Genomic DNA, 15,147 nt, shown 5'->3' with positions numbered 1-15,147 from the left:
TAATTTACAAAAATAATATTTCTTTTTCTTAACAAGTACAAAGATCAAAATTACTTTGACAAATACCGAACCTAGTTACACTTTTCTTCAACACCCCTCTTAACTAGGGAGGTATTTGTTAATTTTTGGTATGTTCTATGCTTAAGAGCAATTTACTTCAATTTTCTTGTTAGCCCAATATCAATATCCAGATTAGCAATCACATCAACATGATAGGAAAATGTAGATAGAACATAAACATAAACAGTAAAATACAAGCCAAGACAAGAGGACACAAGATGTGGCACCAGCCAAGGACAAACCCCAATGTGGGGAAACCCTTGATCAATTCTTCTTATATTCTTCAATAGTTCAGCAAAGAGAGAGATAGTACAAATATACAAAACTGATATTTTATGACATCAGCATTAAGGCCTTGACCAGAGAAGTCAAAGTTGGTCAAACAGGATAGAAATCTTCCTCTAATTGGCTCGCCTTCAACAGTAAGCTCAATGCATCCAAAGACTACACTGTTGGTTTTGCTCCTAGGAAAATACTTCAACTGCTCGGAAGATCCTTCACATGGCAACAACAAGCTGCTACAATCACGATCCAATCTAGTCAACACTTTGACCCAACATTCCTCCACAAAATGCAATTGACCTCCAATGTTAGCTTGTTGCTTCTGCAATTCTAGTTAGGGCACAATATGCATCCCTTAACCCTCCACGTTGTCAGCAAACTAAGCCTTTCTAGAGCTGCAGTCCACCTAAGAGAGTCTCCCCTTATGCCATGTTGCCTCCTGCAAGCATTGTTCACATTAGCACTACCTTGGAACAACCTTAGCTGCTTGTTATGGCTTGCAGCCTAGCAAAGCAGTTGGTTGTAGTTGCGGTCTCCTCCAACAGGCCCAAACAAGTCGTTAACCCATGCCTAGAAACAGGCTCTATCACTACGTTGTCACCTATAGCAACTCATGCTTCTTTCACACTATCAACAAGCTTCTTCTTGCTGCATTAGGGCTCCTTTTGCTGCGGCTTAGGGTCTCTCCTTAGCTGCGTATTAGGGCTTTCTCTTTGCTACAAATCAGGCCTCTCTTTGTTGCGGATTAGGCCTCCTCCTTGCTACGGATTAGGGCTCCTTTGACTGCATAGATCTCCCTTCAATCTGCGGCTATATCTCTTCTTTAATTGCCACTAGGGCTCTCCTTAGATGACTGTGGCTAGGGCACCTTGGTGACCTTTCTTTCCACCACGTCCTCCTTGTGAGATGACAAAGCCAAACAAGTAGAGAGAGAGATCATGAGTGATGTGCGTCTCAAATGACTTGAGGTCTCCTCTATTTAAATGCAACGTTGAGGTTGAGCTCGGGGTAATTTGCTTGTTGGCCGACCCTGACAAATTGTCAAATAATAGAAATAAATTCATATCTCCATAAATACATGTCGGAATCGAATGATCTTTAGATCAATCCTACACCTCTCAAAGACTCGAAGAGAGGAATCCAAGAAAATATCAGCTGCCATAAATAAGTGACCCACATGGAGTTTGGCCCTAGTTGCCAATTTTAACAGTATTTACAATGATACTTGGTTATTCTCAATCTGAAGAATTTTTCATAAGAAGAATCGGATTGGTAATCCCATCTGTATAACATCATAATACATATCAACCAGCATTGTCACAGTGCAAGGCCTTGACTAATAGCTCCATCTCTCCACGAGACCATGAGCTACAATGCTGACAAGACGAATGATTTATAGACACCTTCATCATTGTCTCGCAAGGTACATACCCACCTGGGTGTTCACTGAGTATGACCTTCTAGGACTATTCTTATCTTGGGTTCCCAGCCCTCAAAGAATATCAGTCTTCTTGCCTACTCTTATCTTGGATGCCCTACACACCCTCAAGGAGTATCGGATGCCAGATGATTACTCAACCCTCCATTCTTTCTTCTTGGGTGAAGACAAGAATGTTGTGTCTATCATGTGCCTTCATTTCCATCCATGGCCTTCACCTAGACTTACGGTTGTTAGTCCTGGTCTAGCGCATGACACATGAAATAGAAAAACACAATTGTCACTCCTTTGTAATCAAGGGTGATCTAACTCAAGCTCCCTCTTGATCAAGGACCTGTCAGAGTTTCCTCTTAGCTAGGGACTCTACAATACATCAGCAACTTCTTCTCCGTGGGTCCTTCAATTGCCTGATCAACTTCTCTCCTTGATGTCATGAAAGTTAGTTGAGCTTCTTTCTTGTAGTGCAACAGTTATTGATCACTTTCCTCCTTAGTTTGTCATGTCATTCCTTTCTTCATGGAAAGTGGCCTTCTTGGTACATAGCTGGAACCTTCTCCATCTAGCTACTTCTTTCTCTTCATGCTTCTTTTAGGAATTTCCATCCACCACATGAATGTTAGTTGTCCTTGCGCTTACAACTCTTGTTCCAGTAGCCCTGCATGAACTCATCCAAGCATTATGCAAGAAATCAAGGCATAACAATAAATCAAATCATACCTTTTGAGATGGCTTTCTATCATGACGTCGTTTTTGTCAGCATCCTGCATACATGTTGACTCATTTCCCAAATTTATATATATATATATAGATATATATATATATATATATATATATATATATATATATATAAATATATATATTGTCAAGGGTCTATCTTTTCCAAACTTCCATCAGAGTCTTCGTATCTTTCCGGGAGATTTCCTAGCCAACTCTTCTTGGTTCTAAGATGTTGATTGTCTTTATCATGGTTGCATATCTTACGATCTCTTACTTCCTCACACATTCCATTCCCAGGGGTTTTCTAATCAGAGTTATGTAATTGTAGTCAACCACCTCATATTTCGTATGAGGACATATTATGTTCATTTCATCTAGTGTGACTTATGTCTTTTTGCATCCTTTCAGAGGAGGAGATCCTTTTCCTTCGATCATGCTTCTTAAGATAGAGTTATTGATCTACAACCATATGACATGACATTATAAAACTTAAATACAAGTATACATACCTCATTTTACCTTTAGGTTGTCTAGGCTTCTTTCAGCAGCTTCCTTGATTGAAATATCTTCAACCCCTTGAACTGCTCTTACGTCATCATATCATTATTCATGAACTCCACAAGTTGGAGTTACTATTGAAACACTTGCTTCATCCCTGGATTAGTGAATCTTCTAGTGAAGATTCCATCAGAGAATCTTGAGGATCTTAAAGATCCCTATCCAACAGATGTTTCCCTTTTATTGCATGATGAGCCTTCTTTTAAGTGTTGGAGTTCTGCAAAGTTGTTTCCTACAACTTGCCTTCTTTCATAGAAACCCTAAGTTGATGACTGAGGTATCTTACTTATACTTGAGATTCTAGTCACCCTCGTGATGATGTCACGAGATCTTGTTTCTAATATTTCCATGATGTCATATCATATCTATAATATATATTGTAGTCACATTCTACGCAGGATCTAGGAGCCCAAAAAGAGACTTATAGAGAGACTAATTCAATGAATTCTACTCCCTCTTACCATGGGCTTCCATCCTATCTAGTGACATGAATTTTCGCATAATGTTCATGGTTCCTCTACCAGCTTTTCTAATGTCTACCTTTATGAATTCAAAGGAGACCTTGTTCAATGACTTCACTCATCTATGAGGACCATAACTATCGTCCTTATTTTATGCAAGGACCTTGTCATGAGGATTATGACTATCCTCTAGCATTTCCATTCCCTTGCAAACTGAAGTCATTAAACCAAGAATTGATTAAACATGAGAAATACTTACTTGGCATGTGAAGAGGAGATCTTCACCTTGATGCTTCCTTTGCTTGAGCTGCCCATCATGAACTGCTAGTATCCTTTTACCAAAACTTCTTTGGAGACCTTCTAGCACCATGACATTTTTGATCTTGTCATCATCTCTGTGGAACTGCTACAGAACATGACGACCATCCAAGAAACACATGATTACTTTACTCACTCGAAATTTTAAGTTATTGTGCCACCCGAAAAGCTTCAGGTATCTTTCTTAACTGTCTTCATCCAAAACTTGAGAGGTATGCCGAGATCACTGTAATATGAGGAGGTCAAGATACTTCACTGTAATTGTCATCAAAGCAACAGAGGTGTCTTCCTCCTGTAATGTGGATCCATACGAAACATTGCCCTGTATCAGACTTCCAAAATTCCTATACCCAAACGAATTGCTTCAAAGAGAAGTGCGAGTTTCTGTTCATCTTATTTGCGGTGACCCTAGGTGGGTATATATAGTGGCCATGCCTCCATAATGAGCCGACATAACCAACTGATGCGTTGTGTCTCTTTTGCTAGCCGGCATGACTTCTATTTTAAAGTATTTTGCTGGCCGATGTGACAGCTTTTAATTGTTCTGCTTGCTTGTCTTCAAGAGGATTGTGCTGGTCTTGGAGGGATGTTCTAGACTCTAGGTAGCTTCATATACATTTACAAATATGCTCAAGAAAAGCTCTTTAACATGATTTTGACTCTTTGATTTTCCTAGACCTATGGAATGAGCAAGAAACTCATTCATATCATTTACAAAAATAATATTTCTTTTTCTTGACAAGTACAAAGATCAAAATTACTTTGACAAATACTGAACCAGTCATCTTACCGGTCATTTTGTCTATGACTTTGATACCTCTCTTGTTGACTTAAATCTATAAGGAAAGATTGTTGGGTTTTCCCCCATGTGGATTTTCCCAGGGTAAGCTCTCGTGTTCTTGTGTGGCTGTCTCTTTATGATCCTCTAGCATTTTGTTTTACTGTTGAAATTCTCTACGTAATTGTTTTATGATAAAAGTAAGAAAAGATCAATCAAAGAAAATCATAAGAAACAATTATCAGTTAGAGGACTATTGAAAAAGCAACAATAATGCCTTTTAGTTTCCAAGCCAAACATACTATCTACGATTACTTATAAATGATCATAAAAACATAGAGAAAGGAAAATCAAATAACCTGTTATTGGGGATGACAAAAGGCTTCCAAGGAACTTCTTTAGGGATGGAACCAAGTTGCACCATTCTTTGAAATCTTCAAATGACATTATTTGACCACCATCACAATCAGATGTTGGTGTAAAGTTTGCAGCATTTATAAATGTTTGAACAATATGTTCTGGCAAAGTATCCCCTGTAATAGTATCTTTTGAACTCAGGACTGTTTCCAACACTGAAATCATAAGAGCTTCTACCTCAGACCTGAAAGAAACAAATTCAACTTTAGGAACTATAATTAAGTCATCTCATTTTGAAAAATGCTAGTAACAAATGAAGAAAATCGATGTTAGACAGGAAAAAGCTTCATGAAGGACTCAATTTAGAGGGACCAACTCTTTCTGGATAACTGATAAGCAATTAAACCAACCGAAACCTATAATCCATACATGATGTACTCAATGCCAAAACATATATAATTCAATCTTTCCTGTATTCATTTGGTTAGATTAGACATGTGAAAAATATGCATAGAAAAATAATAATAATAATAAATTATCATAAATTTATGACAACATATGAGTACTCACGAGTCACCATCATATCAAATTTGTCTTCGCATTCAGATAAGTCATGTAAACTGTTCAATTTTGCCTATGCTTAGGAATCTGTTAGTTGTTCTCTTAGTAAGGATAGGTAAGCATGCTCTGATCATCCAAAAATGAATTCCAAATTCAAAGCAAGGAAAAAAAAAATAGGAAATGTTGGTAAGTATCATTGCTTAAAAGAACGAGGTGGTATATTTGAGGCATATTATCTACAAAACAAATCAAAATTGATCCTTAGAAATAAACGGCTTTCAAAAATAAACAGGCTTCAAGATGTCAAATCTTTTTCATCTTGAACAAATATTTCCATTGACATCATGTCAAATCTTTTTTAAATTTTCATCTTAAATTATACAGAAAAGTGGTCACCTGGACACAAATGCCGCACTCAAAAATCAGATAGATGTGAAGTTGAAAAGGAACCTAACACCTCCAGTTGCAAGTTGCAACCCCAAGGACAAAATAAAAAGGAAAAAATTCAATTGTCATAGATCTGGTGACAAGTGGGCTCCAGGGCATAGAAGAGCATCCAAACACTTATATCATTGCAAGATTATTGATGGAAGAAAGTAGAGGTTCCTGATGAAGAAGACATTTTATACTCCAAAGAAGATGAAAAATAACTAGAGGTGTCACTAGCATCAATCACATGCATTAGGCAACACCGTAACTACAATTTTCTCTTGACCAATATTCAGCAATCATATTTTTAATTTTTTATATATAGTCACAGTAGAAAATTTTGTTTGCTGGCAGCCCCCACAGATTTCAAATTATTTGCTTAAGTTTGATACCCACAGTCGCAAACTAGAAGGTTTGATATAAAACTTTTACGACAAATTTATTTGAAACACATAGGACTACGCTACCATTCTCTTTCCAGCTGATATATAAGAAATACAAGCAAACACACACTCAGAAAATTACACAATACACAATTATTTTTCGTCCAATGACCCTGGAAAACCCCACAAGGGGAAAACCAGTCTTCAAGGAGTTTATTAATTGCTCTCAAGGGAATTTTACAGCAGAAAAGAAGTTAACTTATCTCCCTTTTGATGGAAGATACCACTGCCAGGTTAATATAAATTCGAACCCCCACAGTTCTGAACTCAAACTGATACATGCATCGAATTCTGTGCACAATTATCCACTGTTAACACCTTGAATATCATGCCAAACTGAGCAGAAGTATTGCCTGGAGTTTCGTGCCTTGTTCCTGACCTGAACAGCCTCGAAAAACATGCTGCAAGAGCCCAGAATTTGCACTGCCAGTGGCCCGAAATCTGTGCTGCTAAACTCAGAGAATCTCTGCCTTGAGACTGTTCTGTAGCAGAGGGTATAGAGGCTCAGGCCGCTCCTTTTTCACAGCAAAATTTTTCTGAGCCTCCTACTCAGCCACCCTCCAAAAATATGCACAATAGCCTGGCTTAAAACTTGGCCAGGAACCTCTGCAAAACAGCCTGTACCTGCTTCCCGAAATTTTTGGGAATTGTGCCAGTTCCCAGCAGAAATTTTGGGCTGTTTGTAGTATGTACACAGTCCTTCTTGCTGTACACTGCCTTCTTCCTGTGGGATTTTCTTCCTTCTAACCTGCAAACTCATCCTGGAAACCTTGTTCCTTTCTTCTCCTCACATCTCATGAGAAGAATAATCCTCCTTTCAAGCTCGAGCTCCCTTCTAGGCTTAAACTAGGCCTCCTAGGGACTGCTGTAGCCAACTCCTCTTGCTGTACGCTGCTCCTTATCCCTGCAATCACTGCCTCCTTGCTCCCTTACTCTCCTCTTCTTCAATGCTACTCATGAAGAATGAATGGATAATCTCTTTCTTTTCCCTTTTGTCTCTCATTAGAGAGGGAAAACCTAACCCCATTGATCAAGGGCTGGGATTATATCTCAGCCCATGTGATCAATGGATGAGATCGAGTCCCCACTTGAACCCCTGACTTAAAGAACTCTTAGTCACTTTAATATGCTTTGTACCTTGTGCACTTTTTCTCTCATAAAATATAAAGTGACTTTAAAATAAAAGGCACTTAGTACTTTTTCTCCTAAAGTCACATTTAAAACATATTATAAAGTACCTAACACATGTACCACCTCATAAAGTAACTTTACCCCATGACATTAATAAAACTCATAATGTCACAAGACAAAAAAGTTATTAATGTGTTTTCCTAGGGCAAAAGGATAAATGCCTAGGAAACACTTCTTTGTTACCATTTTTATCAATAGTCATTTGTATGAGTCAACACATCTATAATCATAAAGTGCTACTCACATTTTTTTCACAATTTTCATTGATGCGAAGGCAAGCCAATAGCAATGTGCGATCATCAATTCTAAAGTTAAAAGTGAGGCTCGTAATGACGTAGCTCAATATAATCATTAGTAAGAGAGATCAAAAGAGATATTTCAAGCATAATTCATATATGCGTACATGGAAATTCTAAAATTCACAATAGAGCCCAATCGCATGGAAGAGAGGTGTGCGTGTAGTTGGGAGCTTCCAACCGCACGAATGAGCTTGCGATCCTGCGGTTATAACCAAAAATTGCCTATGTCAAGCCTACAGTCAGAAACCAAAACCCTGACACACGTGCGAGCTTCGAAAGTTCGAACCCTAGAATCTCGGACCTATACGAACCAATTTCCTCGACCCAACCTCGGACCGGTGCGAACCAATCAAAGAAGAAGATAAGAAGATGTTTGGTGATATCTAAATGAGCTTGAGGTCACTTGTATTTATAGGCTTCCAAGGGTGTCCATTTTCCTGTTAGTGTCGACCTAATCAAATGTGACATTGTGGGCTTCAATTCAAAAATACACTTTCCCTTGTCCAAATTGAGCGCTTCAATAGTCAAAATTGGTCCTCTCGGAAAGACGAATCTCATCCCATGGTTGGAATTTGGTTGGAATTTGTCATTGAGTTGCCAAATTAACACTTCCATCCCACTTCCCCTCGTTTATATGTAAGAAGTCGCAGATGTCAACCTCTAGGAAATCAATGGGGCCCCCATATTCAAGAACTTCAAAGAGTACATAATCTCGTATCACTTCTTGTACCAAAGAACCACCTTTATCATGTTCTTCAACATGGATCAGGGCCTTCACGGGGACTTCATCTTCTAGTCAATTCCCCATTTTGCAGTCTGAAATTCTTCCATATATCCTTCATCTGCTTGATGATCTTCTATTTATGTGGTTTCCTTAGGATCCTCCCAATCCAACTCTAGGACCTTTGATGGATTCTTTGCATTTTCAGAAAGATGAAGACAGAATTGGTTAATGGCCAAGATGTTGTGTGCATCTTCATCAGTCATGAATTGTGACCTCCAATATTGAACAATTAAAAAAAAAATCAATCAACTTCAAATGAAGTGGTGCTAGTAGGGTCATAGAGATCATTGATTTTACACATTCCAAGAGAATCAATGAATAATTTCACCAGTGTACCTTGGTGAGTGATGCCCTCTCTCAAAACATATGAGATGAATTCAGTTATATGATCAAGTACGAATAATGCATTTCCATTGAATTTTGGGATATCAGGGAATATCTCACACGTCTTCCAAGGAGCCATTCTTTTGAATTTTGCATAACAAACAAGAGAAGAGTCCAGGGAAAATTTAAGGTGCCTTAAATAATGCTTGCTTCACCCTACAAGCATTGGAACATTGAGGTTCAATGAATAACTAGGGAATCATTCTTCCAATGGAGTCACCAAATAAGGATTTATATTGTTGTATGGGAACAAGACATGCTCTTCATGTCTCGATAACAGCGCCAAAAATGTTACCACAAAATCTACTAGGCCTTGGAGAACGAAACCTTACAAGACAAAAGCTAGACAAAGTGCTAACTATGGGGTAGAGGCCCAATGTCACCTCAACCAAAACCCCCTGTGCTTTACGGACTTTCACTTATGGGACGAGTCCCAGTAGGAAAGAGATCACTTATAATAGATATGCTAGGTATAGGGCACAAAGCGATCAAGATAGAGCTCATTCAAGAGAGAGGCTCAATAATGGTTCAAGGCTTCAAAAAAGCAAAACGCTCTCAAAGAAAAGCCCTAAAAAAAGGCTCAATACCTAGGGTTTTGAGATTTTCGATGGTGATAGGTATTCATAAGGTCAAAGCCAAGGAGAAAAGACTTCTTATGATATACTTCAACAAGTACTAATCTCATGCAACCTTCAAGGAAGTCCTCAAGTTGAGGGGAAAAGAAGTAGGGTTTCCCTCTTGGAGCAACACCTAGGGCAAGCGATTTTATGGATGAAATTTGAGTGGATGCCCACCAAACTTGGAGAATAGGTAGCCTAAACCGTAAGCTTGATGTTTAGTCTCTCAAATCACCAAAAAGCATTCTCCCTAAAATTTCGCTACAAGCCCTATATTTTCACCCTAGCCTTAAAACGACCGATTTTAGGAGAGAAAGTTATGGAGAAAATTTAGTATTGATCACCAATGACTTGGACTAGTGCCTTGTCCTTTAGGCATATGGAATCAAGGATGAGATAGATAAGCTAGATCCTTTCTAAGTAGGCTAAAAATTGATGCCCTAAGTATCAAATTTTAGCATTTACCCACTTTAAAAGAAAATGGAGTTTGATGGAGAGATTAAAGATTTCCTCCACTAGGAACATTCATTACATGTTGTACAATGAATAACATATGCAATACTCAACTAGATAGCCTTTCAAAAATAAGTTTCAACAATTAGCGCACAATATAGCATAACCTAGAAGCAACAATTCCATATATTAGACAACTTCAAGATAGAAAATCTTCAACAATAAGCATTTACAAGACAACATGTAGTATATCTATCCATTATCCAAAGAAGTAGATCCAAAGACAATCAAAAATAGATTCCAAATATCGAAATGCATCCAATAGATCTCCAATATCTAAGAAGGACCAAGTGTGAAAATCTTCCAAGAGGTCTCAATTCCAAGTGTGATGATGACGAGAGACTAAATGAGGCCTCTCATATTTATACATGTCTAATCAGGTCTAATTTAGCCTAAAGCCCCTCTTAGTTATCAAATGATGGGCAAAAACTAATTGTGGTTACAAGCCAACCACATATCCAAGGTGAAATCAGAAAGATTAAGCCACAAGAGGGTCGAAATGCTAACATCATCACTATGTGAGCCTCTTGGAGGCATGCATTGATCTCCATTGATTCCAAACTGAGTCAAGAGGGCTCCAAAAATCATCCTCTAGGGTTTAGCCCCTAGATATCCATGCAATTCATCACGTGGAACCCAGTTTTGTGTTTGGGGCACAAAATGGGTCTCATGGGTCTCCTAGTGATCAATTAGCCTGATTCTACTCCGACATTGAGGGCTCAAAGTATGGTGTCAGCCCTCCCATGTCTCAAGGAGTGAGACAATCTCATCTAGGCCTCGAAGCAACTACCAAACCATAAGTGCACTGTTAAGCCAGTTGGAGGCATACTTAACCAAGTGCATCATCTCATGACAAATGTGGAAGAAATGTTGAAAATTGGGCAGCTATGGTCCAAATTGCACCATCAAAATCATTTGCAAACCATAGAGAAAAGTCACATTTGCACATTTGACCAAGTCAACACTAAGTCCAAAAGTCAACCCCACCAAAGGAAATGACCCCTCCTAAGATGCATATAAATAGACATTCGTTGGACAATTTGGCACATCACATCAACTCACATACATCTGAAATTCGCAAAGGCAATCCCACATGTGCGAAGGAGGAGGCCATTTTTTTGTTTGATCAAAATTGACTTTTTATGATATGTTTTTTGCCTGCGTTGACCTTTTTGTCTTGGGTTGCTTTGACTGAATTTCTTGATTATCTTGGAAGGTCAAATTTCAGGAGACTTTAACCGAACTTTTCTAGGCACTTTGACTAAGGTTGACCGCAGGTTCGACTAGGGTTTGACTGTGGAATTTCACCGAGAATTGCAGAGGTTTTGTCTCTATTTGACCGAGTTTGATTAAGAAAGGAAGACTGAATATTTTGTTGGGTTGATCGAACTTTTCTAGGCAAGTTTGACTATTGAATTTGACCAATCATTGCAGGTTGTTGACTATGGTTGACTAAACCTCCACAAGCTGAAAATTGCAAACTGGTATCTTTTGACCAGATTTGACTATTTCTCTCTCATTGGATTGATTTTGACTTGATTGGCCTGGGAAAGTCAAAGTTTGCATTTGACTGGTTATTGGATGTACAATTGGACTATGTATCTCATGTTGAAGATTGATTGACTAATAGAAGAAGAAAAATTGATTTTGGATTTCCCCCCTTGTGGGGTTTTTACCTATTCCTTGACCAAAATATTTGTCTCATTGTGCTTGGCTATCTTCTATTGTGCATTTATTGTTTACTATTGTATCAATAATTGCTTAACTGTTGCTAGGGTGAATGAAATTGTTTTAAGTGATTATAATTTATTACAACATAAAACACTGAAAAATTAGCATGGTATCAGAGCTCAGGTGAAGGTTAGCCTAAGGAGGCCAGAGAACACCCCTTTGAGACACTTTTCTTGCTAATTGGGAATCAATTTTCTTGGACAATATGACTACCTCCTACTTCAAAATTGAAAAGAGGTTGAATGATGCCTCCAACTTTGCAACATGGAGGGCTAGATTGGATCTTACTCTTGAAGAGAATGATGTGATGGAGTATGTGCAAGGTCAAGTAATCGAGCCTCTTGAGAATGCCAATGACAATGTCAAGTCCAAGTACAAGAAGGGTGAGATCAAGGCCAAGAAGATCATCATTGACTCTCTTAGAGACCATCTCATCACCTATGTTTCCAAGTTGAAGAAGTCAAAGGAGATGTATGACAAATTGATTGGGATGTATGAAGTCAACAACCTCAGCCAAGTCATCTCTTTGAAGAGTCAACTTCGTGACATCAAGATGTCTAAGTCTGAATCTATTATAGCCTACTTCATGAGGATCTCTCAAATAAGAGATCAACTTCTTTCCATTGGAGAAGTCATACCTGATAGAGAGCTTGTGCAGATGACCCTTGGAGGACTCCCCATGTCTTGGGAGACATTCATTACAAGCATTAGTTGCAGAAAAGAGATCCCTGCATTTGATGAGTTTATGGGCAATTGTACTCGAGGAATCCAGGCTCATTTCTAGAGGAAGAATCTAGAGACAATAAGGAGAACATATATATTATAGCCTTTGCAACTAATGTCAAGAAAGAAAAAAGGAAAGGAAGACCTTCCAAATGGAAGCCAAAGAAGCTTGCTCCACCATTCAACAATAATAGAAGGGACTCGGCCAAAGTCTAATGCTACAAGTGTGACAAATTTGGCCACATTGCCTAATATTGTCCTGATAGAAGAAATGCTCAAAGGACTAGAAGCAACAATAACAATGGAAACAACAACAACTTCAACAATAGAAGGAGAGGAAGAGGTCTTGCTACCCATGCAAGTGTTGAAGAGTCCCAGCGCCCTCAAAAGAGATCCAAGAACACAAGGTATGACAATAATGTTGCTAGTACTCAATCTGAATATTATCTTCTTGCTGCTCTTTCTAGTTCATCTTCAGATAGCATTGATAGTTGGCTGGTGGATAGTGGGGCATCTAGACATTTTACTGGGTATCGTGAAGTCCTCTCAAATTTGGTTGAGAGGGAGACTAATTTGAAAATTATACTTGGGGATAATTCTACTCATCCTGTCAAAGGGTCTGGCTCTGTTTCTTTTCATTTGGAATCTGGTCAAACCATTCATCTACAAGATGTGTTGTATGTGCCAAGCTTGAAGAAGAATCTTGTCTCCATCTCTGCTTTGGAAGACAAGGGGTTCAGGGTTGCATTCATTAATGGAAAGGTTCTTACTTGGCCAAGGAGATCTAACCTAAGAGTAGCCTTCACACTTGATGTCAAAAATGAAGGCATATACAAAGTTTGTCGACGACCAATTCAAGCATTGGTCCATGATACTACTAATCAATGTGACCTTTGGCACCAGAGACTTGCACACCTTCATTATAAGGCTTTACCTGACTTGAGCAGGATGGTTTCCGAAATTCTCTGGATTCAAGTTGATCATGAAGGTGTATGTCTAGGATGTGCCAATGGAAAAAATATCAAGGGACCATTCCCTTCTAGTAGCAATAGATCTAAAGAAATTCTTCAACTCATTCATTCTGACCTTTATGGGCCCATGCCAGTGACATCTCTTGGAGGATACTTATATTATATTATCTTTGTTGATGACTTCTCCTGTAAGACTTGGATCTTCTACTTGAAGACCAAAGATCAAGCCTCCAGCATGTTTAGGGATTTCAAAGTTCTTGTGGAAAATCAAACTAGAAAGAAGATCAAGATCCTGAGGACTAATAATGGAGGTGAATACACTTCAAATGACTTCAAATATTTTTGCAAAGATGTTGGGATTAAGAGGGAGGTGACTATTCCATACAACCCTCAACAAAATGGAGTTGTTGAGAGGAAGAACAGGTCCATCTTGGAAGCAGCCAAAGCCATGATTCATGATCAAAAGCTTCCTATGTTTCTGTGGGGAGAAGCTACAAATATTGTTGTATATGTCCAAAATAGGAGTCCTCATCAAGCCTTGGGAGACAAGACTCCTGAAGAAGTATTTACAGGTGTGAAACCAGAAGTTGGACACTTGAGAATCTTTGGCTACCATGTCTACTTTCATGTACTGAAGGAGAAGAGGTCCAAGCTAGAGTCTTCCAGAAAGAAAGGTGCATTTTTTGGTATATATGTGCCAAGTTGGAGGAACATTGAGTTCAACCGAGATGTGACTTTTGATGAAGATTGTGAAAAATCCACGATTGCAATAACTTGAAACTACTCTTCTAACTAATGCAGTTTATTTGTCTTATGTTATTTAATTTAACAACAAATAATGAATGGCTCACTATTGCAATCTTCACAATTTAAAATAAACATTGCGAAAATAAATCAAGAACTGAGAAATAATGCACACACATAAATGACCCAAAGTTTGGACTAACATCCCCAAAAAAACCCCGAAGGGAAAATTATTGCAGCAAATGAGGATTTATATTTTATTATCTTCAACAAATTAGAGAGTACATAGATCTGCTTGCCAAAATACTAGCAAAGCTTCGGAAAAATTTCCCCGCCACTCCAACTAGCAGATCGAACTGGAAACCCTCTATTTCCCTTGCAAAATCAAACTCGGCCTCCTCCAATAAATGCGCACAAAAAACGTTGTTGCGGATATATGGATTGCTGGAAACTGAGATCTATTGATTTTGCACTTCGTCTGGTGATCTTGCACTCGCACTAGGAAACTCGCTCTATCCTCTAGATTTGATCTCGGCAACTGGAAACATGATCTTCTACCCAAATTTGCACACTGGAGAAACTCACATGGCCTTCTTGCTGGTGGACTCGGCCTCTGCAAATTTCAATGGAAACCTTCCTTGGAAACCCTCTCTCCAATCTTTATTGATCCTCTCACTGATGCTCTACCAACTCGAACTCTTCCTTCGTTGAATGTTGTGCACTGGGAAATTCACACTGCCATGCTCTCTTGCTCCTTCAATTTGTCATCTCCAAGCCCCATCGACTTG

General features: G+C 38.6%; 1 protein-coding gene across 3 annotated transcripts in view; it reads right to left on the bottom strand.

Annotated features, from left to right (window-relative positions):
• The window catches only part of LOC149199517 (TLD-domain containing nucleolar protein), a 230,361-nt gene that overhangs the window by 172,587 nt on the left and 42,627 nt on the right, over positions 1-15,147 (bottom strand). For all 3 annotated transcript variants that reach the window (XM_089402474.1, XM_089402472.1, XM_089402473.1), the window contains one exon: positions 4,972-5,213. In XM_089402474.1, coding sequence (XP_089258600.1) covers positions 4,972-5,213 — 242 coding nt within the window. The remainder of the gene's footprint in view (positions 1-4,971; positions 5,214-15,147) is intronic.

This window comes from Pinus tabuliformis, chromosome 2_1, assembly GCF_031772625.1.
Source record: "Pinus tabuliformis cultivar Carrire ecotype Pingquan chromosome 2_1, CPIR1, whole genome shotgun sequence".
NCBI lineage: Eukaryota > Viridiplantae > Streptophyta > Pinopsida > Pinales > Pinaceae > Pinus > Pinus tabuliformis.
Note: the sequence above shows the minus strand (reverse complement) of the source record. Positions and strands in the feature narration are given on the sequence as shown.